This window comes from Cheilinus undulatus, linkage group 5, assembly GCF_018320785.1.
Source record: "Cheilinus undulatus linkage group 5, ASM1832078v1, whole genome shotgun sequence".
NCBI lineage: Eukaryota > Metazoa > Chordata > Actinopteri > Labriformes > Labridae > Cheilinus > Cheilinus undulatus.
The window spans coordinates 14,495,584-14,521,892 of NC_054869.1; the positions used below are offsets into that span (position 1 = coordinate 14,495,584).

At 40.3% G+C, this 26,309-nt stretch overlaps 1 protein-coding gene across 1 annotated transcript; it reads right to left on the reverse strand.

Moving 5' to 3' along the window:
* Window positions 1-292: 292 nt before the first annotated feature.
* On the reverse strand, window positions 293-25,857 carry acsl2 (acyl-CoA synthetase long chain family member 2). The gene is made up of 20 exons (XM_041788516.1): window positions 25,784-25,857; window positions 13,169-13,428; window positions 12,944-13,058; window positions 12,452-12,516; window positions 12,279-12,380; window positions 11,645-11,744; window positions 9,072-9,250; window positions 8,912-8,944; window positions 8,683-8,734; window positions 8,471-8,544; window positions 8,098-8,175; window positions 5,245-5,379; window positions 5,019-5,153; window positions 3,918-4,086; window positions 2,206-2,294; window positions 2,009-2,125; window positions 1,775-1,918; window positions 1,581-1,682; window positions 1,220-1,291; window positions 293-1,134 (listed from the first exon to the last, which is right to left on the reverse strand). The coding sequence occupies exons 2-20, from the start codon at window positions 13,424-13,426 to the stop codon at window positions 994-996; spliced, it is 2,160 nt and encodes a 719-aa protein (XP_041644450.1). The 5' UTR covers window positions 13,427-13,428; window positions 25,784-25,857; the 3' UTR covers window positions 293-993.
* Between the last annotated feature and the right edge of the window lie 452 nt (window positions 25,858-26,309).

The following is a 26,309-nucleotide window of genomic DNA, read 5'->3' on the forward strand; positions in this document are numbered from 1 at the left end:
TTTATTCAATTTGTTGAATAAATTCAAAATGTTTTCATGTATTTTTGATGGGCGCCGTGAACGTTCATGGTCTTGGACGTCCTCTCTGCCTTCACAGAGTCTTTTGTGCCATTCGGACCCACATGAATGTGACATGCAGTGTTCCCCATACACCTCAGTAAAGTACCAAAAGATTTAGCTGCTGTTTCGTTCAGTTTCACACCCCAGCAAAAACACGTGCACTTCAATCAGTAGCTAGCTGTGAACTAAAAACATCACTTATTGGGAACTTGCAGCAAACCTCACAGAAGCATTTTCAGTTTCTAAACTTTATTTCTGTTCAGTTTCTCTTCACTGGAATTAATCAGTAGTGTCCTGTCAGCAATCTCATTATAAGCAATATATACAGTTCAGCCATTTTTGTTTATACAAGTCATCGCTGGTTAAAACCGTCAGTCTGAATGATTTAATCTCAGGTGAAGGATTACAAGATCACAGTGGTTTTTATTAAAATCTTACCGAACCATTTAGAAATGCAAGACCATTGAGCTAAGATTGAGGATGTTCATGCAATATAGGACCAAACAACCTTAAAATAAAAAAGTTAGTGGTACTTCTATGGCAAACAACACCTCAACAGTGTCCCTTTAATAATTGGAGCATAGAAAAACAACAGGAGGGCTTTTAAAGTGTCTAAAGTCTGTGATTTTTATCTCTAAAACTTGACTGTAAAGAATTAATCAGTGAAATCCCTCAGTGACAAACTCTGAATTAGTGACAAAGACGAGAGTGAGATTGTAATTAAAAAAAACTTGGTTTGGTTCCATTCTGTCTTATTGTCGTGAAGAGGTGAGTCAAAACCTTATTTAAAGAAAAATACCAATATCCCAAAATATACCCAAATTTGGAGAAGCTAAGGCACTGCGGGACATTTCTGTGAGACCCTCGTCCTTTTTTCCCTTATTTGATCTAGCAGCCTTTACGTGACGTCTTCCTATTTCTTAATGGAGTCCTTTAAATGGCCGTCTTGCCGTACATGCTGGATATTTGTTCCTGGAAGACTCTGCGGATGTCTGCGCGTCTGCTCTTCAGCGTGGGGGTGAGAAGGCCGTTGGCGACACTGAATGTCTCTGGATGTAAGTAAAGGTCCTTCACCTAAAAGTGGAGAGATAAGAAACCGAATCACGAACAAAAGTCAGGAGTTGGTGGTTCCCTGGAGAGAACTAGAGAAACTTCTTACTTGTTCAAAGGACTTGAGCCCTGCTTCTTTCCCAACAGCTTTCATGTCCTCTAATACTGCCTTCTTTACATCCTAAGAAAAGAACAATAACTTAGTCCGTTTGGTCTCAAAGCATGCAGAGATTTTTACTGAGAAATGTTAAACTTCATTAAAAGTTTTCAGGCCTGGTCTATTTTACAAGTCTAGTGTTGCTGCACATTTTGTCAAATAAAGGCAGGTTTCCATTAGAGGCTGTTTACCTATGTTTTAGGTAATTAAAGGCCTGCCTCAAATTAATGCCTGTACCAAATAAAGGCATGGTAAATTCACAGACTGAGAGAGCTACTAATTGTTTTACGGTAAATAAAGGGTTAAGACATACAGGATTCTGGCACAGCTCTTCATGTGATCCCACAACTCCTCTTCCTTTGGCCCAGTCGACAAACACCTCAGGGTCCGGCACAACTATTCCTATTAGAAAAGACTAAACACAGAAACACACTAAGACCTGTGCCATGGCGAAAGTTAAGACAGAACATTGTGCAGCCTGAGTATGGAGCACAGCATGTAAGGTACCTGTAAGCTATCTCCGTGCACAAACACCTGCAGCACAGGAACACATCGCATGTAGACGTTCTCAATCTTCTCTGGAGCGATGTACTCTCCCTGGGACAACTTGAAGATATGCTTCTTCCTGTCGATGATGCGGAGCGTCCCGTTCTGATGAATAAAACAAATCACTTAGATTTTCTTTCTTACAGGACAAGCAGAAGGGATCCTTCAGCTATGAGCAGATGACTAAAATCTTACTGGCAGCCACTGGCCCACGTCCCCGCTGTGCAGCCAGCCTTCGCTGTCCAAGGCCTCAGCCGTCCTCTCCGGGTCCTTCAGGTAACCTTTGAACACACTGGGGCCACGAATGCAGATCTGACAGGACCAAAACATGAGGAATATCAGGAGAAATCAAGACTGTTGGGTGCAATGTGAAGTATGATAGCAGAGCTCACCTCTCCTTCTCCATTCTTAGCGTAGTAGTTCATATCAGGGATGTCGACCAACTTCACCATGGCACAGGGCAGAGGAGCACCCACATGACCTGAAAAAGACATGAAAACATCTACTGAGAACAGCTTTAGCCAGCACAGGTACCAAAAAACAGCAACCAAGAGAAATCAGAATTACAGCTGCAAAGATTAATCTACTGATTGATTAGTGGAATCAATTATAATCAATAGGACTATGTGATATCAGGTCATTTACTAATGAAGATTTAGATGCCGTGGATTTAAAATGTAAAAGACCAAAGGTAATTGTGAGATTTTTCCGAGCAGAGCCTAGATTTGTAGTTTTACTTTTGTTAGTTTACACCTTCGTTACTTCATATTTGGTTGCTTTGTTATGAAGGGTCAGGAGGATGATGCAGTCCCTGATAAATAGTATATAATTATGATCTTATCAAATGTCTGTGTAGGTGTTCAGTTATCCAGGTCATGGTTATCCAAAACTTGATCCAAACAGGGCAGCTGGGTTTGGCAAAGGTTGTTGAAGACGTACTGTCTTCAAGCAGGACTTTTCAAAAAATTCTTGGAAGGTGATTGGATGAACACTGTCAATTACATTCACAACGGGCCAATCAGAGGGACAAGACATAACGAGGTAGTAGACGTGCGCAGCTCCAGTGCTAACCTGAGCAGTACAGGCTAGCGCTGCTGTAGCCTATGAACTAGAGCTTGTTGGTTGATAAAATTCATGTTGAAGCCCATCAGGAGATGCTTAAAATGTCTACCAAAAGAAGCTTTCAATGTGGCTCTTTGCTCTTGTTTTAATAAGGAAATGCAGTCAAGGTCGGATTAAACTGCCTCTTTTCTGTAGCTACATCCAAGCTAACAGTGGTAGCAGCCATGGTATACACAAGCTAACTGTACAACTTAACCCCACCAGAAATTATCACAAACTCATGCACCCCTGCCCACACCATAGTTCCTGGGCCTTTGGAGAGTATTATCCCCTGGGCTGGGACTTTTCAAGAGTTAAATTCTTTACCCAATAGACCCATTTAGACCCTGGATCCTGTGGTCTAAAAGCATTGCTCCTGGGAAAGTTTCTGCAGTTACAAAGCAGCTTTACTTTGACTTAAAAAAGAAGATGTGCAGACATAACTCTGGGCTCTGGGGAAAAAAAGTGAACAGCCTTTTTCTCAACTTTTGGCATTCTATTGATTAAACAATCAGCGGATGAGTCAATGGCAGAAATGATTGCTATTTTTATTGTGCACAATGGTTAAAAACAGGGTTCAAGTGGAATCAGATAAATAATTGACAGAGATGCAGTGTATGACAACGACAACACACTAAAGACAACGGAAGTCAAAAGACCATTCAGAGAAGTTTAAATAGTGACTAAGAGAAATTATCTGTGTTGAAAAGCAAAATATGTAACCTGAGGTAATTGGTCAGTCACTGGTCAGTCAAAAGTCACTGAGTAAGTAGGAGCTGTAGATTTGAAGAAGGCTTATTGCACAACAAGGCAATTATGACCCAGATTTGCATTAATATTATGGTTAATGTTAATGATATTGATCTAAAATGAGCATGTGGAAAAAAAAATATTGATATCATAAATATTGAGAATATAAAAGGTCTAGAAACACGTGTAAAAAATCTAAGTTTAAATTGGAGGATTGTTGGCTGAACCCTGATAAAAATCTTAGTTTTCCTACCTGCACTCCAGTCTCCGGGCATGGAGAAAGTGCAGCCTGCAGTGCACTCAGTCTGTCCATAACCCTCAAATATGAGACAGCCCAGTGTGGCCCTGAGGAAGGACAGCACAGTGGGGGAGATGGGTGCTGAAGCAGTCAGGGAGAACCGCAGATTTCCTCCCAAGCTGGCCTGAAACACAATCCATGCATGCAGAATGTATGTAAAGTAGTTAAAAACAATTGTCTTGCAGATACAAACCAAAAAAAAAAACCTACATTTCACCCCTAGACTATATTTCTGTCTGCATTGACCAAACTGAGCCAAAACCTTCCTGCTTCTCCAATAAACTCCCACAGGAGAGATATGCTCTGGGTGATTTTGGCATTGATTACTGGAACACTGCTGCTGTTGTAAAGTTTTGATAGAAATACATTGACTATATGCAGGGCTGCTGCTTACATGAACTTTCTGTTTTGACTACTGCAGAAATATAAGTACTAGAAGTAGAGGCATTGTCAGAGTCAATGAAAGAGGGGAAATAAATCCTTAAAAACTAATGGGTAGCAAACATTTGACAGGGTTGTTCTCTGACGAGGCTGATGGTTGTGTAGGTGTGTTGAATGGCAGGTAAATAGGAATTAAATAAATACATATTCTTCCCTTCTCTGACGCTCAGTTAAAAACTTCAGGAGACTGTCTTGGCCATATTTTCATGCCTAAACGCATGCATTGCAGCCATGTTATTGGCTGATTAGATATTTGTGTTAATAAGCAGTTGAACAGGTACCTTATAAAGTGATCACCCTAAGAGAGTTCTAATTAAGTTCTTTCTTTCTGCAGATATATTTCTATGGTCTGTCCATGACAACAAGTGATGGATCATTACACCTAAGTATTTCAAGCAGACATCTGATCAATGTTTTTATCAATACTAGAGCAGCTATATAACTATCAGATGGTAAATCAAATACAATTTACTCTGATTTCTTTCTATTGATTTCTCAGTACCGTCACCACTCCACTCATGACAAGTCAGTGCTGCTCAAGTCAGTGGGAGTTACCAAGCAAATATATCAGAGCTGCATCTTCAAAACACTTTACGATGTACCGATAATACTGACCTGGATCCTGTTGAACACCAGTTTGTCCCAAAGGCTGTTGTTTCGTACAACGCCACTACTCAGTTCTGCCTGCTTTCTCCTCACCGCGTAGTGAAGCAAAGCTCGCCGCAGAGGAGAGGTCACCGAACCCAGGATCTTTATAAAAATTAGGAGAAACGACAAGTTATGGTAGCTGTCTAAGTGCCTGATGAGCCAGTAAGCAACAAGATCTGAGGTGTTTACTGACCTTGTCGTAGATGCGATTGAGTAAACGAGGCACCACAGGAAAGAAGGTAGGTTTGAGGGTTTTAATGTCGTCCATTAGAAGAGAGATGTCGCCTTGGTAGAATCCTACTCTGGCTCCATGGCAGAACATGGAGACCTGCAACACAAATAGACTTAATTTAGTGTTTATAGATGAAGGTTTCTGATACTTGGATGCTTTTTCTATGCCACAAAAGTTATTTTAAAACAACACAGTCTGTTATTTTAATGATTAATACTATTGAAAAGTAGCTAGAATTTGAAAAACTACATCTACTTTATGAAACAGGTTAATGAAAGGGTAAAGAGGGTATCAAAAGATGCAGGCAGAGATGCACTCTGTCTAAATTGCATAAAAATGTTTGCAAAGTCCGACACGCTCCCAGTCCATGTTAGCTTAAGCTGTCCCTTGTCAATGATTCTGTTTGTGATTTTCATGGACAGGATCTCAAGCCAGAGGAAGCAGGGTTTCTAGTCCGAGGTCCTCAGAATTCCTGCTTTTTGCAGATGATGTGGTTCTGTTGGCTTCCTCAGCTCTGGACCTCCACCAAGCACTGGGGGAGTTTGCAGCCCAGTGTGAAGTGGTTGGGATTAAGGTCAACATCTCTGTGGTTCACTGCCGGAAAAAAGGCAGATTGCTCCCTCTGGGTGGGGAGTGAGTCTCTGCCTCAGGTGAGGGAGTTCAAGTGTCTCGGGTCATTTACGAGTGGGGGTAAAATGGAGCTTGAGTTTGGTGCAACATCAGCAGTACTGCAGGTGTTGTGCTTGACTGTTGTGGTGGACAGGGAGCTGAGCCAGAAGGCAAAGTTTTCAATTTATCAATCAGTCTATGTCCCATCCCTCATATCTGGTCATGAGCTCTGGGTAATGGCTGAAAGAATGAGATCTCGGGAACAAGAAGCTGAAATAAGCTTCCTCCAAAGGGTGGCTTAGCTCAGCCCGTAGAGATGGGATGAGGAGTGAAGACATTCAGAGGGAACTAGGAGTAGAGCCTCTGCTCTTTGAAAGATGTCCATTAAGGTGATTTGGGTATCTGATGAGAATTTCTTCTGGTCACCTCCTTTTGAAAGTCCTTCAGGCCCCTTCAACTGGGAGGAGACCTTGGGGCAGACCCATTAGTCACTGGGGGATAATATACCCTGTTTAGCATCTCAGGATCCTCAAAGAGGAGCTGGAAAATGTCGCTGGTGAGAGGTACAGTGCATTCAGAAAGTATTCAAACCTTCAGCTTTTTCAGTTTTGTTATTTTGCAGCCTAAAGTTGAAAAAAACCAAACATTTTTTTCCTCATAAATCTATGATCAGTACCCCATAATGAAAAAGTAAAAACTGTTTTAGAATTTTCGCAAATTTCACATTGACATAAATATTCAGACCCTTTGCAACAATGCTTAAATTTAGCTCAAGTTTCTGCTATCTCTCTATCTTTCCTGCACCTTGATTGAAGTCCACCTTTGCTAAACTAAACTGACTGGACATAATTTGGAAAGGCACACACCTCTATATAGAAGGCCTCACAGCTGACAATGCATATCAGAGGAAATTCAAGCCCCGAGATCAAAGGAATTGTCTGCAGAGCTCAGAGACAGGTTCCCAAGAGTACAAGTTTGGCACAACCAGGACTCTTCCAAGAGCTGGTCGCCTGGCCAAACTGAGCAGTTTGGGGAGAAGGGTCTTAAAAAGAGAGGTGACCAAAACCTGATGGTCACTCTGACTGAGCTTCAGAGATCCTGTGTGGAGATGAAACAAAGCTCCAGAAGGGCAACAATGCAACATAACAAAATCAAAAAACAGTGAAGGGGGCTGAATACTTTCTGAATGCACTGTATGGCTGTGCTGACTTGTTTAGTCTGCTGCCCCCGCAACTGGTCCCATCTTAGCAGAAGAAAATGGATAGATGAATGATGGACAATGTTTCAGTGCAATTTAGACAGTGTGCATGAGTTTGCCTGCAATTAATTACAGAAACAATAACTCAACAAAACAGTTTTTAAAAAAACAATGTCACAACATCAACACTTGCTGTGTGCATGTGTTGCCAAAAGATTCCCTGTGCTCTTAATATTTTACTATTTTATTATTAAACCATCCCAAAGATCAACTTAAAGTCCCTGTAAAGTGAAATCCAAAATTTGTGTATAAACTGGTGCTGTTACTTGATTAAAAAATTAATCAAGTTAATCCCAGCCTATCATGATTAATCACAGTCGCAGATATTACGACTAATTTTTCATGATTTTGAAGTTTCATCATGACTGAAATTTGGCCTGGTTTTTCAGAGTACTGTGGCCTGTCATACATCTAACCTATTAGACAGATTTTTTTTAATCTCTTTACACTTTAATCTGAGATTTATTAATGGGCGGGTCCAATTATGTCTTTGGTCTCTGGTTCATCTGGCTAATCCAAGCAGCATCTATATCATATCTATTGACAGGTGTTCTTTTCTGTTTAATACTAACCGATGTTGATGTATCAAAAATTTATAAAAAGTCCTGATGCAATTAAGAAGCACACTCTTTCTGATCATTTTATTACTATTATTAATAGATCTCCCTGTAATGCAGTCTTTCTCAATATATCAATATATGTGATTATTTGCAATTAAATAATTACAGAGCCTGTAATTAGATCATTTTTTAATTGAGAGCACAAGAAATGACCCCAGCAGTTGCTGCCTAGGACTTCTATTTTTGTTGCTGTGGTGTCACCACTGGTATCAATACAGCTTGATTTTACTAGTATTTTATCAAAGTTTCAAATTCTCGTATAGTGACAGCCATATTACAGACAGACATTTATACCCTTCAACCATCTCTGGGAGTCAGCTCAACTACCTGAATCATCCTCTCAAACATGTGTGCAAGCGGCAGGTACGAGATCGACACATCCTCCTGTCGGATCACAAACGAACCCTGAGAGAAAAAGACATGAAAATGAGCAAAGCACAGGGGAGAGATAAAAGCCTCGCAGGCAATCAAACACGCCGTACGTCTTTTTCAGCAGCAGTTAGATAGCAGCGACTTTACACAGGGGCAATTAGTTAAAGTACCTGGCAGCGACAGGGGCAATCAAACAGCCAATTAATCATACCATTAGCCACAGCAGGGAGAGGGACAGTTTGGAGACACAGAGACACAAGCAGACGGGATGTGATGCTAGCTGTGAGCCTGTTCTCAATTAGACAAGGAGGTGGAAGTGTAGACAGACCTCCAGGATCTTAATGACAGAGGAAGTGTTGGAGGCGATGTTGCCGTGGGTGATCATGGCTCCCTTGGGCTTCCCTGGATAAATAAACAAGGCATTATTGCAGTGCAAAAGGAAACTACAGCGGTGCCATGAGGAGAGGTTGTTAGTGGGCACTGAAGGACACTTGTGTAACGATGTGAGTGAAGGATAATTAGGCAGAAATCAGACGCTACCTGTGGTTCCACTGGTGAAGCAAACCACGGCCAGATCCTGAGGCTGGGGCGGCTGAAGAAGTAGGCAATAAAATATGAGAATGTGACAACAGGCGCCCTCCTCTCTTAATTTAATCCATGTTTAAAGTGAGCGTTAATGATATCTTATAAGGATAACACTGTAATCCTGACATTTAAAGGGGGATTATATTTACTAGGATCAGTTTGATGTAGCAGCTGAGAGACTCACCACAGGATCTTTGAGGTTCTGCCTGCCCAGGTCCTAAGATGTGGACAAGGAGGAGTTATTCTTTCAATTTACATATCACCATCCATGACTAGATTAAAGGGGGAAACACTTAAATGAGTCTGCATTACAGGGAAATAGTTAGTACTTCCACCCCGCTCACCATGAGCTGCTCCAGTTTCAAAACCTCCACCTCGCATTTGTTCGCCCTCTGCACAAAGGCGTCGCTGAAATCGTTAAAGAGAACCAGGCAGGAGAGCGCCGGAGTCACGCCTTTCTCCTTGTTCTCTAGCAGAGCCGCCGCCTTCTCCTCCCGGTCACAGATCACCAAAGAGATCTCAGCTAAGACGACATAAAAATGCAGGAGAAACTTGACTTAATTATGAAGGAAAAATCTACCGTTGACAGCAACAGAAATAATGGTTTTATGACGGCCTATAGCTACCACTGTTTACAGGAGTGTAAAAAAACAATTTAACCTGTGTTTTTATACACAGGTATTGTATACAGTACACTCACCTGCTGCTTTATTACACACACCTGTTCAACTGAAGCCAATCACAAGGCAACAAACAATGCAATACGATCTGCTGAGGCTCAAACCAAGCATCAAAACTGGGCAGAGAGGTGATTTAATTGGCTTTAAACCTATGCTTTAACATGCCATGGTTGTTGGTGGTCTGGCAGGCTTTCATGTTATTTATGCCAAATTCTGATGGCACCTTTCAAATGTGGCAGCAGAAGTTGAGAAACACAAGACTAAGAAAACATTTTTCCAGGCTTTTTTGTCCAATTTTGGTGGGCCTGTGCCAATTGTAGCCTCAGTTTGCTGTTCTTACCTGACAGCAGTGGTACCTGCTGTGTTCTTCTGCTTCAAGTGTTGTGTGTTCAGAGACGCTTTTCTGCGTACCTCGATTATAACAAGTGCTTATCTGAGTTATTGTTGCCTTTCAGCTTGCACTTGCTGGTCATTCTCCTCTGGCCTCTGCCATCAACAAGGCTTGTTTTTGGCTGAGAGAACTGACACTCACTGGATATTCACTCTTTTTCTCTCACCACTGTCTGTAAACCCTAGAGGCAGCTGGGTGTGAAAACCCCAAGAGATCTGCAGTTTCTGAAATACTCAGATCAACGTGCTTGGAACCATCAACCATGTCACCTATATCACATTTTTTCACGCATTTTCATGCAAAAATTCAAACTGATGCTCAGATTGAATTTTTGCTTTAGAAAGAAGTGGGTGACATCACAGAGGCTATGCCCATATTCTATACAATCTATGTTCTAAACCTAACCCCTTAGTAGGAATGAACTTCTTAACATATCTACTACAGTTATTTTAGCAAAGTTCCTGACTTGAGATGGAAAATAAGATTTATTTTATCAAAACATAATTTGCTTCAGAAAACCAATAACTTGGTAGGTGTTTGCGAGTGGTTCACCACATTTTTGACCCTTAAAGACATAATTTTAAAAAAGGATAAGTGATGATCCCTATAGACTTTGCAAACAAATAATGCAATATTGTCCAAAATTAAGCTGAAAGGGCTGGAGATAGAAACTGAAATGAAAATCTAAACTTGAGAGCAGCTTCTTTTCTCCTTTGTTCCCAAAGGCCTAAGGTTGTTAAAACTTTTAATACTCTTATACTTTTGCAATACCATGTCTTAAAAATGATAAATCCTCTGATATTTTTATCAATGATAGTACAGAAAAACCTACATCTACTTCATAAGACAGGAACATAGAAGAGGAATGAATCCATTGAAAACTGCAGGCAAACTTCCACACACTGTCTAAATTGTAAAAGAAATATTGGCAATGTTTTGGTACCAAATTGTTGCCAATGTTTTTGTGCAATTTAGAAGGAATGAATAAGCTTCCCTGCAATTTCAGAGAGAAGCAACTGCAGAACAGCCTAGGACTTTTATTTCCATGGTATCCTATCAAAACAGGTATAATTTAAATTTTACAAGCATCAAAGGTTAAAATTCTGGACTTGTGACAACCCCACTTTGATTGTACTCCTATTTTGTCACCGAAATCAAGCGTATAGCGTTAGTTCAGGCAAGCCATGGAGTCAAGGGCTGCCATATAATCGAGATCAGCTGATCTCATGCAAGCCCACATCAGCTGACGGCCAGCTGATTCGCTCTAAGCACATTATTGGCTAATTGCACTCATGCTGCCATGTTTAAACTGCTCTAACCTGGCAAACCTCCTCCACCCCAGCTCCTCCTTTATTCTGCATCTGATTTAATCAGTGTCTTTCTGTTGCCACTGATGCCTGCTAATAAAGAGAAAAATATATAACCATAAATTATGTGTTTCTAAAAAAAGTGGTCCTGACTGACCTGTACTTAAAGTTCATTTAGCTCAACATACATTGACGCTTAAGTGGGATTTTGACAATAGCCATCTTACTTGTGATGAAAAAAACTTTACTTAAACTAATTTTTACATGTACTGTTACATTTAAAATTGACCTTCACTTCATGTAAGTTCTTCAGTCAAACCATTTTGACCTCCATGCTTTATTTTCTTTATTATGATCTTGAATAAAAACAGAAAAGAAGGGTAACTGTGTCTTGCTCATCATTGCACTCTCATTTATTTCATTGTTTTTCAAAAGTTTGATATATGAGGCTGGCAGATAGGCAAACACAGACTTTTTTGTCACCATTTTTTAAATAGTTACAGTAAGTTTTCTGTCTTTCAACATGCATGATTACGCACCCAGGTTGAGGATGTGGACCATTGCCTCCAGCCCCAGTGTGTCGTACAGGGGCACCACGGCCATGGAGTAGGTGTAGCAGGCGAGCTCAGAGATGATCCACTGTGGCCAGCAGAGGGAGACAAAGCAGCACAGTTAGACTCATTCACAGGCTTCACCATCTACTGAGAGGTCTATATCTAAACATCAGTCAGAGATGATCTACCTCACCATGCATTTCATATTTACAAAACAAACTAAAAACATATTAAGCCACAAACAAAAAACATCAGTAAGTGTTTAGACGTGTTTGATGAGGAAGTTAAGAGCTCTAATGGAGCAGAAAATTATCTTTCACATTCAGCGCCACACAGGAATAACACAAATGGCTTTGCTTGATGGATGTATTAAAAAATTAGTTTGGGAGCAGGCATGCTCCAAATATAAACCGCCCTGGAGACCCACATCCACCTCCAGCACTTTGCTCTTAAATTGAAAACAGCAAACTTTTAGGATCCACTCAAAATTTTAATTTCATTTAAAATTAATCCTAAAATGGGAACCAGGGCTCTAGGAGCAGGATACAAACTTACAAATCCCTCCAGAGATTTATGAATGAGAAAACACTGAATAAACCTTACAGTGACGATTCCATACCTCTGGTCTGTTTTGTGCAAATATCCCGACAAACTGCTGCGGGTTCGGCTGGCAGCCTTTAGCCAGCAGCCCTGAGCCCAGCACCAGCGCCCGCTCTGCCACCTGAAGACAGAGGAGACACTCAGTCAACAATAAGCAAAGAATAACAGATGAAAAATAGTATAATGTCTTACCTCAGTGTAAGAGATCCACTGGTAGGGCTGCCCTGGCTTTCTAAAGCCGAGACATGGGCCATTACCTAAAGGACAGACGAAAGATGAGTCACATCACACCAAAGTCACACAATATTTAGAGAGTAAGGAGCGTGGGAGCTGGCATTTTAGAAGAAAATAGGGACTTCTTTGATGAGAGATATTAAATATCCACACCAGTTTTGCTTGTAACTCAAATCTCTTTAAGAAAATGATGAAGTGTTTAATTCTTCAGTTTATCGGTCAAGATTTAAATGAATGACTGCTGCAGCTAAAAACATAGCAAATGTTTCAACAGCAACATACCATGTCATATCTTATTGTTTCCTCTGCTATGGCATCCTGTGGTGTTTTATCATAGTGTGTCATAATGTATTTTATCATAACGTCATCCTCATCATCATCCCTTCTCTTTGATACGTCAACAGGATAATTTCAGGCTAATGTTTGGTGAAATTTGCTGTAAAGGTGCACCTGCTATCCTCAGGCCTCTCTGAAACATGTCGTAAGCCGTCCTGGTGTCATCGTAGTAAAACTCCAGCAGTGAATCATCTTTAAGGAGAGCTGATCGCCTGCAGCTGGGATCTCCCTACAGCACATACCAAATCGAGAACTTAAATGCACCCCAATGATAACGACGTGTGCCATTCATAGCAAAATGTAAACCTATAAAACCAGCAGGAAGCATGATTGACTCACGTTGACTGCTACAGACTGGGCCTGGAGATCACAGGGAGGACGCATGGGGCGGGGACGGGTCACCAGCCAGTATGCAGTGAGGGAGGCAAGAGCTCCTAAACCCAGCAGAGATGAGGGGGACAGAGACAGGGAGGACAGGGAGGACAGGGAGAAGGAGGGCAGAGGTAGAGATGGTAGAAGATTCCAGAAATCCTCAGATTCAGATCCTTTGAGTCCAGCACCGGAGCGAAGTGACCGTAACCACTCCTGGAAATGCATAGCTGAGAGGAGAGGGAACACACAGTGAACCAAGAGAAGATTTGATGCTACTTTTATATATAAAAAAATGAATCACTTCAAAACATGTAGCATGTCCTGCAGAGGGCACCACACAAACATGAAGAAAATCAAATAAAGCTGAATGACTTACACAGATCAATCTTCTGTTAAAGCTCTGTTTTGAAGTTTCCCATGAGTGTTGCTTTTGTTTTGACTTTTCGTGAAATGTTATTTTCTCAGTTTATCATGGGTGACTTGCATATCTGTGAAAGCTCCATTAATACTAAGAGGTACATACAACATGTCCTTTATATTTCAGGCCATCCCTGCTTAATTCAGCAAGACAATGCCAAGCCACATTCTGAGTCACAACAGCATGGCTTCAGTGTTAAAACTGTTTTGGAATCAGGGTTTGAACACCAGAAAAATATTTAACAGTCAACAAATTTATGATATCAATAAAAAAATTAACTTTACAATTTGACAGCCCATCTATGACAACCTGCTACACTGTGGTGAGAGAGGAGGGAGACCTTCGTTTATACACCACTGAGTGCCGTGCGGGACTTTAGAGCTGTGCCGAAGGATCAGAATATCTTCAGTTTAAAGCAGGTGTTAAAACATTAGTATTTTTCATTAAGAATGTAAAATGTGTCTTAATTACATAATCCATCTGTAAAGTAAGAACTTTCAGCGGTCTCCTCCCCGTCCCTCCTGCCGCTGACTGAGGTTTAAATGTCTTAAGTCTTTTTCCAGATCATGCAGGAGACTCAGAGAGGCAGTGTTTCACAGTCTGAGGATGCACACACTCATATGAAATCTCCACTGACATTCATCTGAACTTTTTTTGTTGTCTTGAATCTTTTTCTCCTGATTTTTGATCTGCAAACTGTTTAAGCACTAAATGAGGGGCCTGTTATTGAGGTCTACATCTATTAGTCAAAACTGGCAGCAATATCAGCCTTAAAGAGACAAGGACTTTAAAGGGCGTTTCCATGAAGTTTAATAACAAAATTAAAATTTGACATTCATCAGTCTAAGATATATATCTTTAGCAATATTGACAAAGATCAGGTTCAGCTCATAATGTGGCATGGACAGATATCAGTAACCAATGTGTGTGTCCAATCAATATAATACTTAACTTCAGAATCAAATAAGAGATTTTTACTGGGTAGAAGAGGTCACTTGCTAGACAACACTCTGATCTGTTTTCATGGTCTAACATGAGAGAAAATGTTGGTACAGTGGGAGTGTTACACCAAAAAAAGTGATGAAAAAAACATCTGTATCAGCCCAAGTTTCAACAGTCATTGCACCAGAAGTAAAAATGTCTAAAACAACTCATAAAATCCACTGACAGCATAACTCTGTGAGCCTCTGCATTTCAAATTCTAAAGCTTTTATTTTCTTTTAATTAAAAATATCAGGAGAAAATACCAATAAAGCAAATTAACTAATAAACTAATTATTTACAGTATTTCACCTGAAAGAAAGTACATTTTGCTGCTATAACAGCCTCCACTCTTCTTGAAAGATTTTCCACAAAATTTTGGAGTGTGTCTGTGGGAATTCATGTTCATTCATTCTATGGAGCATTCATGAAGTCAGGCACTAATGTTGGATGAGAAGGCCTGGCTCACAATATCATTCCAGTTCTTGGAATGCTGAAGCATTAAGACTGCCCTACACTGGAGATAAGGGGCCTTGGCCAAACCCTGAAAAAAGTACCATACCATTATCCCTCAACCAAACTTCACAGTTGGCACAATGAGTCAGGCAGGTAATGTTCTCCTGGCATCCACTAAACCCAGACTTTCCCGTTTGACTGCCAAACAGAGAGGAGTCATCCATCACTCTATAGAACACGTTTACACTGCTCCACAGTCCAGTGTTGGTGTGCTTTACATCACTACATCTGATGCTTGGCATTGGACTTGGTGATGTGTGGTTTGCATGCAGCTGCTCTGTGATAGACACCCATTCCATGAAGCTCCCACCACACAGTTTTTGTGTTTACATTAATGCCAGTGGGAGTTCAGAACTCTTCAGCTATCAAATCAGCAGAGCGTTGGTGACTTTTACACACCATGCACCTGAGCAGTCATTGACCTCACTCTGGGATTTCATGTGGTCTTCCACTTTGTGGCTGAGTTGCTGTTGTTCCTAAACGCATCCACTTTTTAATAATGTCACTTAAGGTTAATGGTTGAATATCCAGGGGGGATTTAATTTCACAAACTATCTTAATGCAAAGGTGGCACCCATCACAGTAACACTCTTGAAATCACTGAGCTCTTATAACGACCCATTTTGCATCACAAATATTTGCAAATGGAGACTGCATGGCTAGGAGATTGATTTTATACACCTGTGGTAACAAGTCTGATTGAAACACCAGCATTCAATCATTACCAGTGTAGCAAAATAATTTTTGCACATTTACCTGTGGATTTCTCTTGCACTAAAAATCTGCTGTGCAGCAGTTCATTTTAAATAGGAGGCATGCAATAGCTGAAGGAATAATAGACTTATTGTTCTTAAGACTTTAAAGACATAAAGAAAACCTCGTTCATCTTGAAAAACAAAACCCAAAAGTATAACAGAGTTGCAAAAGACACAGCAAGTTATGCTTGTGAAATTGTTGTACAAACAGAACCAGATTCTCTCGATCCTGAGCATGCTCCTTGCTTGTTAAAACCTGGCGCCATTATTACCCACAATGCAACTGGGCTGCTGACAGTTGAAGCAGATATATGTGATATGTGTTATGCAAGAAGCATCCCGTTTAGCTTTGTGCAGGTAGCCTGAGGCAGAGATGAGGAGCGGTCTGCTGAGGTTACCTCACTCCTCTTATTCCCCACATCATTAGAAAAATATTCAACCCCAACTGTCGCTGCCTTGGGTTACCTCACCTTAGGCAATTCATCAGATCTTTGTGCAGCTCCCACAACATCTTTAACACCTGCACTTGTGCTCCCTCGGATTTGAGAGCAGTGTCAGTGGACTTTACGTCTATTGTTTATCATAATACCAATCACTGCAGATTCTGTAGTCCAGCTTTAACATTTAATGCTACAAAATCCTAAAAGAAAACACCATCAAGACTTTTTTCCACTTCTGAAACAGTTAAACCCCAGTCTAAGAGACTGGTTGAAAGGCTGCACCATACTGGGCTGCATGCTTGGCACAGCTCTGAGAGAAGAGGAGAAGAAAAGGCCTGAGCTGCACACAGGGGGGAGGAGGGGTGGGTGGTGTTGGTGGTGGAGAGACATGAGGAAGTAATAATGATTGGCTTAACAGAAACAGGCTCTGAGGTTACTCTCAGTCATCCTGTACCACCCTTTCATTCAGCAGGAGGAGTGAGCGAGAGAGAGAGAGGGAGACCCCGGGGTGTGTACAGTAGCGAGGGGCTGGTGGTGGAGATAGGGTGAGGGGGAGGACCCATGTAGTCCAACCCCATAATTCACTGCCAAAAAATGTATTGTTCATATCAAGTAGATTAAAGAAGAGCAAAAATAACCTTCAGCCCCAAAACAAGCTGCCCCTTCCTCACTGACATCTTCATCTTCCTCCCTGAGAGGAATTCACCTCACTGAATAAATCTCCACTTTCCCACATGCACTCCCCTCCCTTCACACCCCTCAACCTCTCACCCACTTTCTCCCCCTGTGCCCAATAGGAGAGGGGATAAAGAGTGATATCACACCCCTCCCCTCCTCTTTAACCACACCACTCCTGCACTGCATGCATGAAATGATGCCACACTCAGAATCCACTTAAAGCTTCAATTTATCTCAATTAAAACTCCTCTTTTGCTAATTTTTCACCTACTGGAGCACAAAAAAACAGCTGCTGATCCTATTCAGTCCCTTAAGTGGGTAAAGAAAAAGAAAACAAAGAGCTTTATGAAATCTGACACATCAAAAACACGACGGTGAGCTGTGAGAAGAGTTTCCTGTAGCCCCTTTCTGTCGCTCCACGTTGCTGCCTCCTCTCTCTCTCCCATTCATAAAGGCTATTGTCAAAGCCCAGACAGGGACCATTGTGCTCCCAGCTTTTACTCCCTAGAAGACACCACACAAAAGAAATAGCACACACACGAGAAAACAAACTAATGGAAAACAAATGCACCTGCAGAGGAGGAGAAAAACCTGAATGTTTTGGCTGTTTAAACTTCATTTAGATTTAAGGAGCTGGGTGCATAGCAGGAAAAAACATTACTCTGAGCAATATAAGCAGATAAAAAAGTGAAGTGAACAAATTATGTCTGATCCAGCCTATGACAAACAATAAAAATAGAAAATGAACTGACATTCAGCTATGGAGCGCACACTAAATGCCATTAAAGAGCAAAGCACAGGTTCACAGGAAGGCAGCGTCCATGTAACAGACAGCCTGAGGCCGTCTGCATGTTTGCGCACATTTACTCACACTGACAAGCAGAGACAGAGCTGAGAGTACACAGGAGATATTCACAGATTCAGAGGGGAAACTATGACAGAAAAAAGGAGAACAGCCCAGGATGTGGAATGTGCAAAAACAGAAACCAAAAACTGGTTTGGAGATCTGGCGTTAAATCAGAAATAACCGAGACTCCAATTATCTAAATGTCAGGCGTTTGTGTTGGTGTAGATGCCATGTTTTAGGTGGGTTAATCTTCAACAGCAAGCTTACATCTCAGGTGAACTAAAAATGAAGACATTGCTGTCATTAAAAGTTAAAGATATGCTCTGACTTGGTTAAAAAAACAGCGCTTAAAGCTCCTGTGAGGAACTCTGGGTAATTTCACTTTTAATGCTATCTGTGGACAAAGAGGGAATCCCATCTTTTCTGATGTCTTCATGTACATGTAAAACTTGTGCTTTATGACATTAAATATAAATTTTCTTTGTTTTAAATTTCTTAAATGCAACTCACAGCAAATATTTGACGTTTTTTTAAGTCTGTTTTACAAGCATGCAGTTAATCCCCTACTGTGACACCTACCCCCACCAGTGGCCTTTGTAGTTGAAAATTACTCTATAAACTAATCCTTCTTCCTCTTTATAGTCTGATTTCCTTTTGTAGCTCCCATACATCAATGTTGTACTATTAGTTTCATTCTGATTTATTCCCAGCGAAAAAAAAAAAAAAACTCCTTACAGGAGCTTTAAATGTGAGGTTTAGGCTAAATAAATCCTGGGGTCAATTCCAGCTATCTTAATATGATGCAAACCCACTGATATTTCAGCCCCTCTGGGTTCTTGACTCTTGACTCTGAGGAAGACACCTTCGGTGTGAAAGCATCAGTATCTTTGCACCATATCAGAATTGCTAAATTGGCCGTGTGCTCCAGATTTTGTTTTCCCTGTTGCTGTGATAATCTGTCTGTTCAGAGATGCTTCAGTTTGTAATTGTTCATCAGCTGAAGCGTGGACTCTCCTTTTTTTGTTCCAGGGTTCCTATATGCTTTTAAAAAAATCAAACTGAAGACTTTTTAAAGCCTAAACTGAGAAACATTAATACTACTTTTTGGACAATACACTGTCAAAAACAAGAGGCATGAGATTCATAGGTACACCGGACCAGGACTGGATTTTCTAATTTAATGAACAGTTGCCAAACTGTTGAATAGTATGGAGCCAAAGAAATTTTCTGGGGCAGAAACATCCTCTAATGCTTCTATTCTATCAATATACCAAGTATTCACAGTGATTCAGACATAATCAGAGAGGGGTCTGGGGTCTGCAGGAAGTTTAAAATATCCAACACTGAATTCCCTGAATAATGGAGCATTTTTATGCTCCATTATGCTTATGCTATATTTTTATTTTTATGCAACAATTTGTGGAGTGAGATGATTAAACCAAATAAGGCTGTTTAGAAAGCAAACATTGGATAAGGACATGTCTCACTCAAAGTGTCAGCTAAAATTTAAGACATCTCACTGGTAAAAATCTGACTTTTTAATGGCCTTAAATTCCAAATGTGCAATTAAAGAATATTCCGGACTTTTCAAGGATCTGCAGGAACACTGTTGTTTAATGCTAAAAAGTAATCTTCATCAAATTTTTGTAAGAAAATATTGTTTTCTAATGTTGTGTAAAGTTAAGATTGCATTAATAAAAAATCTACAAGGAAATAAAATCAAATAATGAACATAATGTGTTTCTGTTCTTTTTGAATCGCTTTAGATTGTAAACAGCTGTTTTTATGTTTTTGACTGGTGTTGTGCAAAATCTCTGAAAATAAGTTTGTGATAAGGCATGCATATTTCCATGAACTGAAAAGTTAACTACGTTTTCTTCCTTTTACTTGTTTTTTTTTTTTTTTCATAGATATAATAAGCTGCAGTTGACAAAGCTGATTTTGTACAAAATCACAAGCATGCTATAGATTTGTAAAACCTTGTGCAGGCAAAAATGCACAGCAGTAGATAGCTTTATCATGGGCATAAAAAGGAAATGAGGAATTAGGAATATTCTGTCCTAGGCAATTATATAGCGCCCAGTGCTGAATCTCGTGGCACCCCTTTCTTAATTTGTTGTACCTTAGAGGCAACAACTCCTAATTGAACAGCCTGAGTTCTACCAGTCAGATATTTAAACCAACTAACAGCGTGCTCCAAAAATCCAGTAGCTTTAACACGGTCCAATACATGGACTGGTAAATGGAGTTGAGCTTGTATAGAACTTCTCTAGTCATACGACTACTCAAAGCGCTTTTACACCACAGGTCACATCTGCACATTCACACTCATTCACTCACACATTCATACACTAATGGCAGAGTTTGCTATGGAGACTTGGCCATCAGTAATAGCTAATCCCATTTGTATGCTTCCATACCCACTTACACAGCATGAGAAAATTCAGGGTTAAGTGTCTTAACACATCGACATGTGACTGCAGGAGCTGGGGATTGAACCCACAACCTTCCAACTGCAAGACCACTGACTACCTACTGAGCCACAGTCGCCCCAATCAGACACTATGATCCACAGTATCAAAGGCCTTCCCTATTTTCCCCAGTACTAAAACTACAAACTTAAGTACAACTCTAGTAAAAGTCAAAAGATATTGATTAGAACAATAGTTGGCACTGCAAAATCTTTTCTTTCTGTGATAAACACTGTGATGGAAGTTACTCCAAAAGATGCATTGAGCTCATGTCAGTTTAAATATGTGAATTTAACATGTGATACATGCGACCCGGATGTAATAATTGTGAAAGGATATGAAGTGTCATTAATAAACAAAAACATTTTTTACCACTAAATAGGCACCAGATGATCTAAGGGGAGCTGATAGCTAGATTCAGCCCATCTCTTCTGACGGCATCAGAACATTCCAACAGCATGTCTGTAGGTCTTTATTTTACTCGACAAGTAGAATATACAAACATTAATTATCTCTATCAAATATATGTCTAAAATATGGCAATAAATGTTGACTTTTTCAGTGTGTTTATTAGGAATGTTAATGTTGCGATACACAAAATTGTGATTTATTATGCAGCTCTAATAAAGATATCCGTGCAAATGTTTGTTTGCAATTTTGACAGTGTGAAGAATTGCTCTCTAAAATACCTGTCATATAAGACAGATGTAGTTTTTAAAGCATTTGTACTTTCCAGTACTTAAGGTAAAAAAATGACAGAGATTTAACTTTTTAATTCATACATATCTATATATCAAAATATGCATTTGGTCTCCAGGAAGAGTCAGAAAGAAGTAGCCTAATCTTCTCTCCTTCAAACAAATTTTGCTCCACAGAAATTGCCTGAATGTCATTACAGAGAGCAGCAGAGCTGTACAGTAGCCTGCAGAGCTTCTGTGGTGATGAGAGTAGAGCTAGGGAATGTTCCCCCTGACCTAAAAACTACAGGAGGTGACACGAGGAGGGGGGAGGAGGAGTTATTGGGAAGAGAGAGAGTGGAAGACAGCGTTTTGTGGCCAACCCACACCACCATCACCAGCAGCAGCAGGACTGAACTCTGAACACTTCTGATGTGGCCAAAGGAGTGAATGGTCCTACGGGGAGATGAGGAGAGAGTCAGAGAGGGGAGGGAGGAGGAGAAGAGGGCATACACGTGAGGCTGACCGGGCAGAGAGGAGGAAACGAGGGAAAAAAGAATGAACGAAACACACGGGTGTTTTCTGGCAGTGATTCCCAAATGAAGCGTGATGGACTCACACACACAAAAACACACACGTTTGATCACAGTGAAGTTTTTCTTGTAAGAGGGGAAAGAGGTAAGAATAAAAGAGAGAAACCTGACCAGGCATCCTGCAAACACCTTTATTCATCCTAAACTGAAACTAGTCAGGGCTCTCAGAAAAGGCTGTCAAATTCTTTGATACTTTTCAAAACTATGACACTGTGTGATACCATGTATTTGCTTAGTGATACCATTTATGTGGGGTTTTTTAAAGATTTTTTGTTTTTTTCATGTCTTTATTTGAGAAATGGGACAGTTGACAGAGTTGGAAATGAGAATAGAGAGAGTGGGGAATGACGTGGGAAAGAAGCCACAGGATGGATCTGAACCTGAGCTGCCCACTTTGAGGACTACATGTGGACCCAACCACAAGGCACCTCTTGGTTTCTAATATTTTAAAGAGTAACAAAACCCCCAGACCACTTTTTTCAGATCAAGACTTATTTATATTGGGAGTTGGTAGTATTTAGAACATATAGGATCAAAATCTTGACACTTTGACAGAAAATTATTAAAATTCTACAGTTTTCGATAAAAATGTGCATAACAACTGTCCTCTACAGGCTGAAATCGTCCGCTACAACTGAGGTTTTTTTTTTTTATTTATTTTCTACTGGCTGATCTTGTTGCAAGTGACATATGTAGTATTGTCTGTTGTAAGAGGTCAACTTTTTAAAACCTATCAACTTCACTAGTAACAACCGACAGCCAAAACTGCGGCTCTACCAATCAGAGATGTTTGTGACACTCTAGGACTGTGGGTAATGTAGCACTGTTGCCAGATATCGTGAATAAACTATGTTCTCTTAAAATTAAGTAGATCAGTGGTTCTCAACTCGTCTGGGTCGGGACCCAAAAGTGGGTCAGAAGGCTGTTTTCAGTTGGTCCCAAATGTGTCAGTGTATTTGGTACTCCTTGTTATCACTGTGAATTTACCCCAACTCATAGGAGAATTTCTCTTTTTTTTAAATGACATCTTGGGATAATTTTCCTGAGAAGGTTAAGGAATTTTCCTCTAATTTTGGGGGAATTTTCTTTGGGCATTTTCCCAGAAACCTTTAGTACTCATCTCTGGGAAATTTCATGTAAAGAGGGGAAAGTAAAAATTTCACAAGAACTTTAACCAGTAACTATCAGGACCTTTCACAGAAACTTTCCTAAATCTTGTCCAGTAATATTTCAGGGCTTTTCAGTGGAAATGTTAGGGAATCGTGGGTGCTCTTTCTGGAAAGTTTTTTTTTTATTATTATTTTATCTGGGACTTCCCAGAAACTTTCAAAGATCTTCTAAGACTCTTCCATGGAAATCCAATTCTTTATTATTTACATTATATGTCTTATTTTCTTCAGTCAGATTTTTCACATTTCTATCTAGGGTCAAAAAAAGCACCATCTTTATCTAACAAAACTGAATGACTGAAGAATATATAAGAAACTTGGGTCGTGGTTTCTCATCATGGAACTTGTGGTTCCTGAAACAAGTTGAGAACCACTGAAGTAGATAATATACAAACAAATCTAATTCAGGACCACTTTCTCAAGAAACAAAATTTGGCGGTGTGGCTGTTCTGGGACCCCCCCCCCAATTCCAATAAGGAAAGCATAAGGCAGGGAGAGAAGCAGCAAAATCCCAGGGCAGAGCAGGCATCAAAGACAACAGAATGACATTGATTAAGTCAGAAGTAGAATGACGGAGAAGCTGGGGTGGAGGAGGCTGATAAGGCCTGGGGAAGATCAGCTGATCTCAATCATGGCAGCGATCAATGTCGTGACCTGCCTGAACGAATGCTATATGCTCACTGTCTTCTACATAATCATACACCTTTTCCCCTTATTTTAAGAGTCATTTATTGAAAACAAAGCTATTACTAGGGATGCAGGCGCAAGAATTACGAGGCAGTTAAACTAATTTTCAGATTTTTTCTATAAATGCTGTTCAAATGCTGTTTTAAAACTGTAAATTAAGCCTCCCACCACTAGTAGCTGCTGTAGCTTTGGCTGATGGCCGCTGCCTTCCTGTTAGAGCTTTCCTCAGCACTTCGCCAGACAAAAATATGAGAAGCTTAGCTGTTACCATGTTTTAAGAACAGTACAGTATGACAGTTTATTAAACTAGAAATCAAGAGGTATGTAATCAAATCTGAAAAGCAGCGTAGACAGAATGATGTTGTGGCTGATGAGGGACAGCAGGAGGGAGAAGGTGGGCGTGTCTAATCCCTAAATGGCGTTCTAAACAGAAATCTGGTTTCAATCCTCACTTCTCATGGTACACAGACCAAGCCTATCTCTGACTACAGATATCTTGGTATTTTAATTGATGAATCTCTCTGTTTTACTCCACATATTCATCAATTCATGAAAAAAGACTAGAACTGAAGCTGACTTTTTATTTCAGAATCAAATCTTCCCTTTCTTTTGAATCTTAACAGACACGAGTTACTACTTTGGTGATGTTCTATACATGCATACCTCTTCCCAAAGCTTACATGCTCCAGTCACTGGACATCAGTTGGACCTTTGTAAACAATATAGTAGCATGGTCTTGACATGCTCTTTTTGTAAAGGAGATAACATTTGTTATGAATTAGTGCTTAAATAAAGACTGACTCATTAAATGTGAAGCACATATTGCAGTGCATATGAAGTGTGACTTGACTTGAGTGAGGCTCAGCCCTAGTTTAAAGCCTTTACTCATCACTATCTATTAAAGGAATGTGTTGGATGGTCTTTTTTTTCTACACATAGACAAAAGCTGGTGTAATCAAATTTTCCAACTCTATTTTAGATCTATCCTTTATACCCTCTGAAGCCTATCAAACAAAAGAGTGCTGGCACTTGTACTACTAAGTCTTAGGATCTTTTCTTATAGTGTTTCCAACTGAAGTGGAAAGATGTTCTGTTTCAGCTCTTCTTGCTTAGAAAGAATCACAGAAAACCTTAAACTTAATGAGCTGATCTTCTTAGACTCTTTTAGGGATGTGGTGCATCTGGCCTTGGATGTTCTGCCTGATATATTGATGACTGCAGACAATTTTGGCATGTATATCGACTACAGAATTTAACCTTTCAGCTCATCTCCTGGTTCGAAAAAGGTTAAAATAAATAAATAAACAGATAAAATCAGCATGCATTTCTGATCATTAAAAAAGAATTCACCCTAGGGCCTCTATTTTCAATGCAGAGGTATCAAAGCAGGCGCTATTTGATTCCTCCAAGCATCACATCAAAGTATAAAATTCAGGTATCATGAAAACCCAGTGAAACATTAGAGCTATTCCTCTCTGCACATCACTATGCAAAGAGTGGATTCTCCCACATTTATTCCCTCTCTCTCTCACTGTGTCACCACAGCTCACAGGTCACCTCTGAATCCCTAAGTGTTTCTGTGCACCGGGGCAGATCTAGCAGCCCCTGCACGGCTGCCACACTGAAGCCTACACCACCAGAGCTGTCAAACTCTCAGAGAGAGGATGCCAGAGAGCTGGCACCAGGCCATGTGGACAACTTCAAACATGTTGCATGACCCAAAATATGAGTGCTTGAGACTGCAGACAGAAAAACAAAGCAGGCACGGGAGGACAAATGCACTGAGTGTGGCTGGGAGAAAAGAATGTAAGGAATACTACAGTTCCAGTCTGAAACGTTATACAACTGTAATTATCCACAGCCTGAATCAGGGACAAAATACCACAGCACTGTGTTTTTAAGATACACAGGAGTGTATCCCAGTGACTTTGGAGAATTTGGAGGGAAACTGCAAAATACGCTTTAAAAGCTTAGAAAAAGCATTCTGCAGGAGAAGAAGGCACAGCATTGGCTACAAAGAGCAAAATACACCACTAAAAGTTCGTTACGAGGAAGAATAATTGCTGCATAAAGTTCTGCAGCAACAAATAAGATAACCTGAGAATAGTATAATCTGTAGATTAATGAGGAGAGGGACGAACTCTTTTTACTGTGCAAAGGTTTGCCCACGTTAATTCATCCTCACGGAGCTCCAAAGTCCCCAAACTCTCAGCTCGGTGGCCGGCTGAAACCGCACTTTATTGATGCATAGGAACGTTAGAGTTCGCAGTTTTACTTTTGTTCGTCTAATGAGCTAAAATAAAACAAAAACAAACAAAAAAAACCGAACAATAAAACAAACGGAGCTTACCTTGGGACACCGCAGGCCTCCAAAGTCTCCTCAGATTGTGCTTCAAACTTTCTGCTTCTGATGTACATCCATCAACGAGCTGGGCACGCGGTAAGCGTGAGGCAGTTAACCACTGTTTCCGGTCAAGACCTTCAAAGTAATGCAATCTCAAGTGGCTGCACTTTCACTGTAGCATTCAGTTTTAGGGGAAAATAACGTATTTTTTTCTTCGAAAAAGTGATACAGCCTTGTTATCTCGGACTTAAGAGAAAAGACGAGGTTGTTCATTAATTCAAAACCACATTTTCACACAAGTTGAAAGCTTACAACACAATTCTTCACTTTTTGTGTAACACCAAACTAGTCAAAATTTTAAAAAGAAGAAGATTTATCGATCTCAAAAGAAAGCAGTTGGTTTGAAAATTTTCCAAAGAGGAATGGCCTGTTGTTTCATGGGAACTGTCTGGTCCAAAACTATTTTTTTCTGGTAATATTTGGGTGGTTAGGGCAAGGTATCTAATTAGTGTATAATGGGAGCATCTGTGTT

What these genes read in the sequence shown, in the direction of transcription:
- acsl2 (XM_041788516.1), bottom strand. Translation starts at nt 13,426, where the DNA reads ATGCATTTCCAGGAGTGGTTACGGTCACTTCGCTCCGGTGCTGGACTC. An exon ending in CCCAGTCTGTAGCAGTCAAC is followed by an intron (nt 13,059 to 13,168) that starts GTGAGTCAATCA and finishes TATGTGCTGTAG; the next exon opens with GGAGATCCCAGCTGCAGGCG. An exon ending in AGTGGATCTCTTACACTGAG is followed by an intron (nt 12,381 to 12,451) that starts GTAAGACATTAT and finishes CTCTGTCTTCAG; the next exon opens with GTGGCAGAGCGGGCGCTGGT.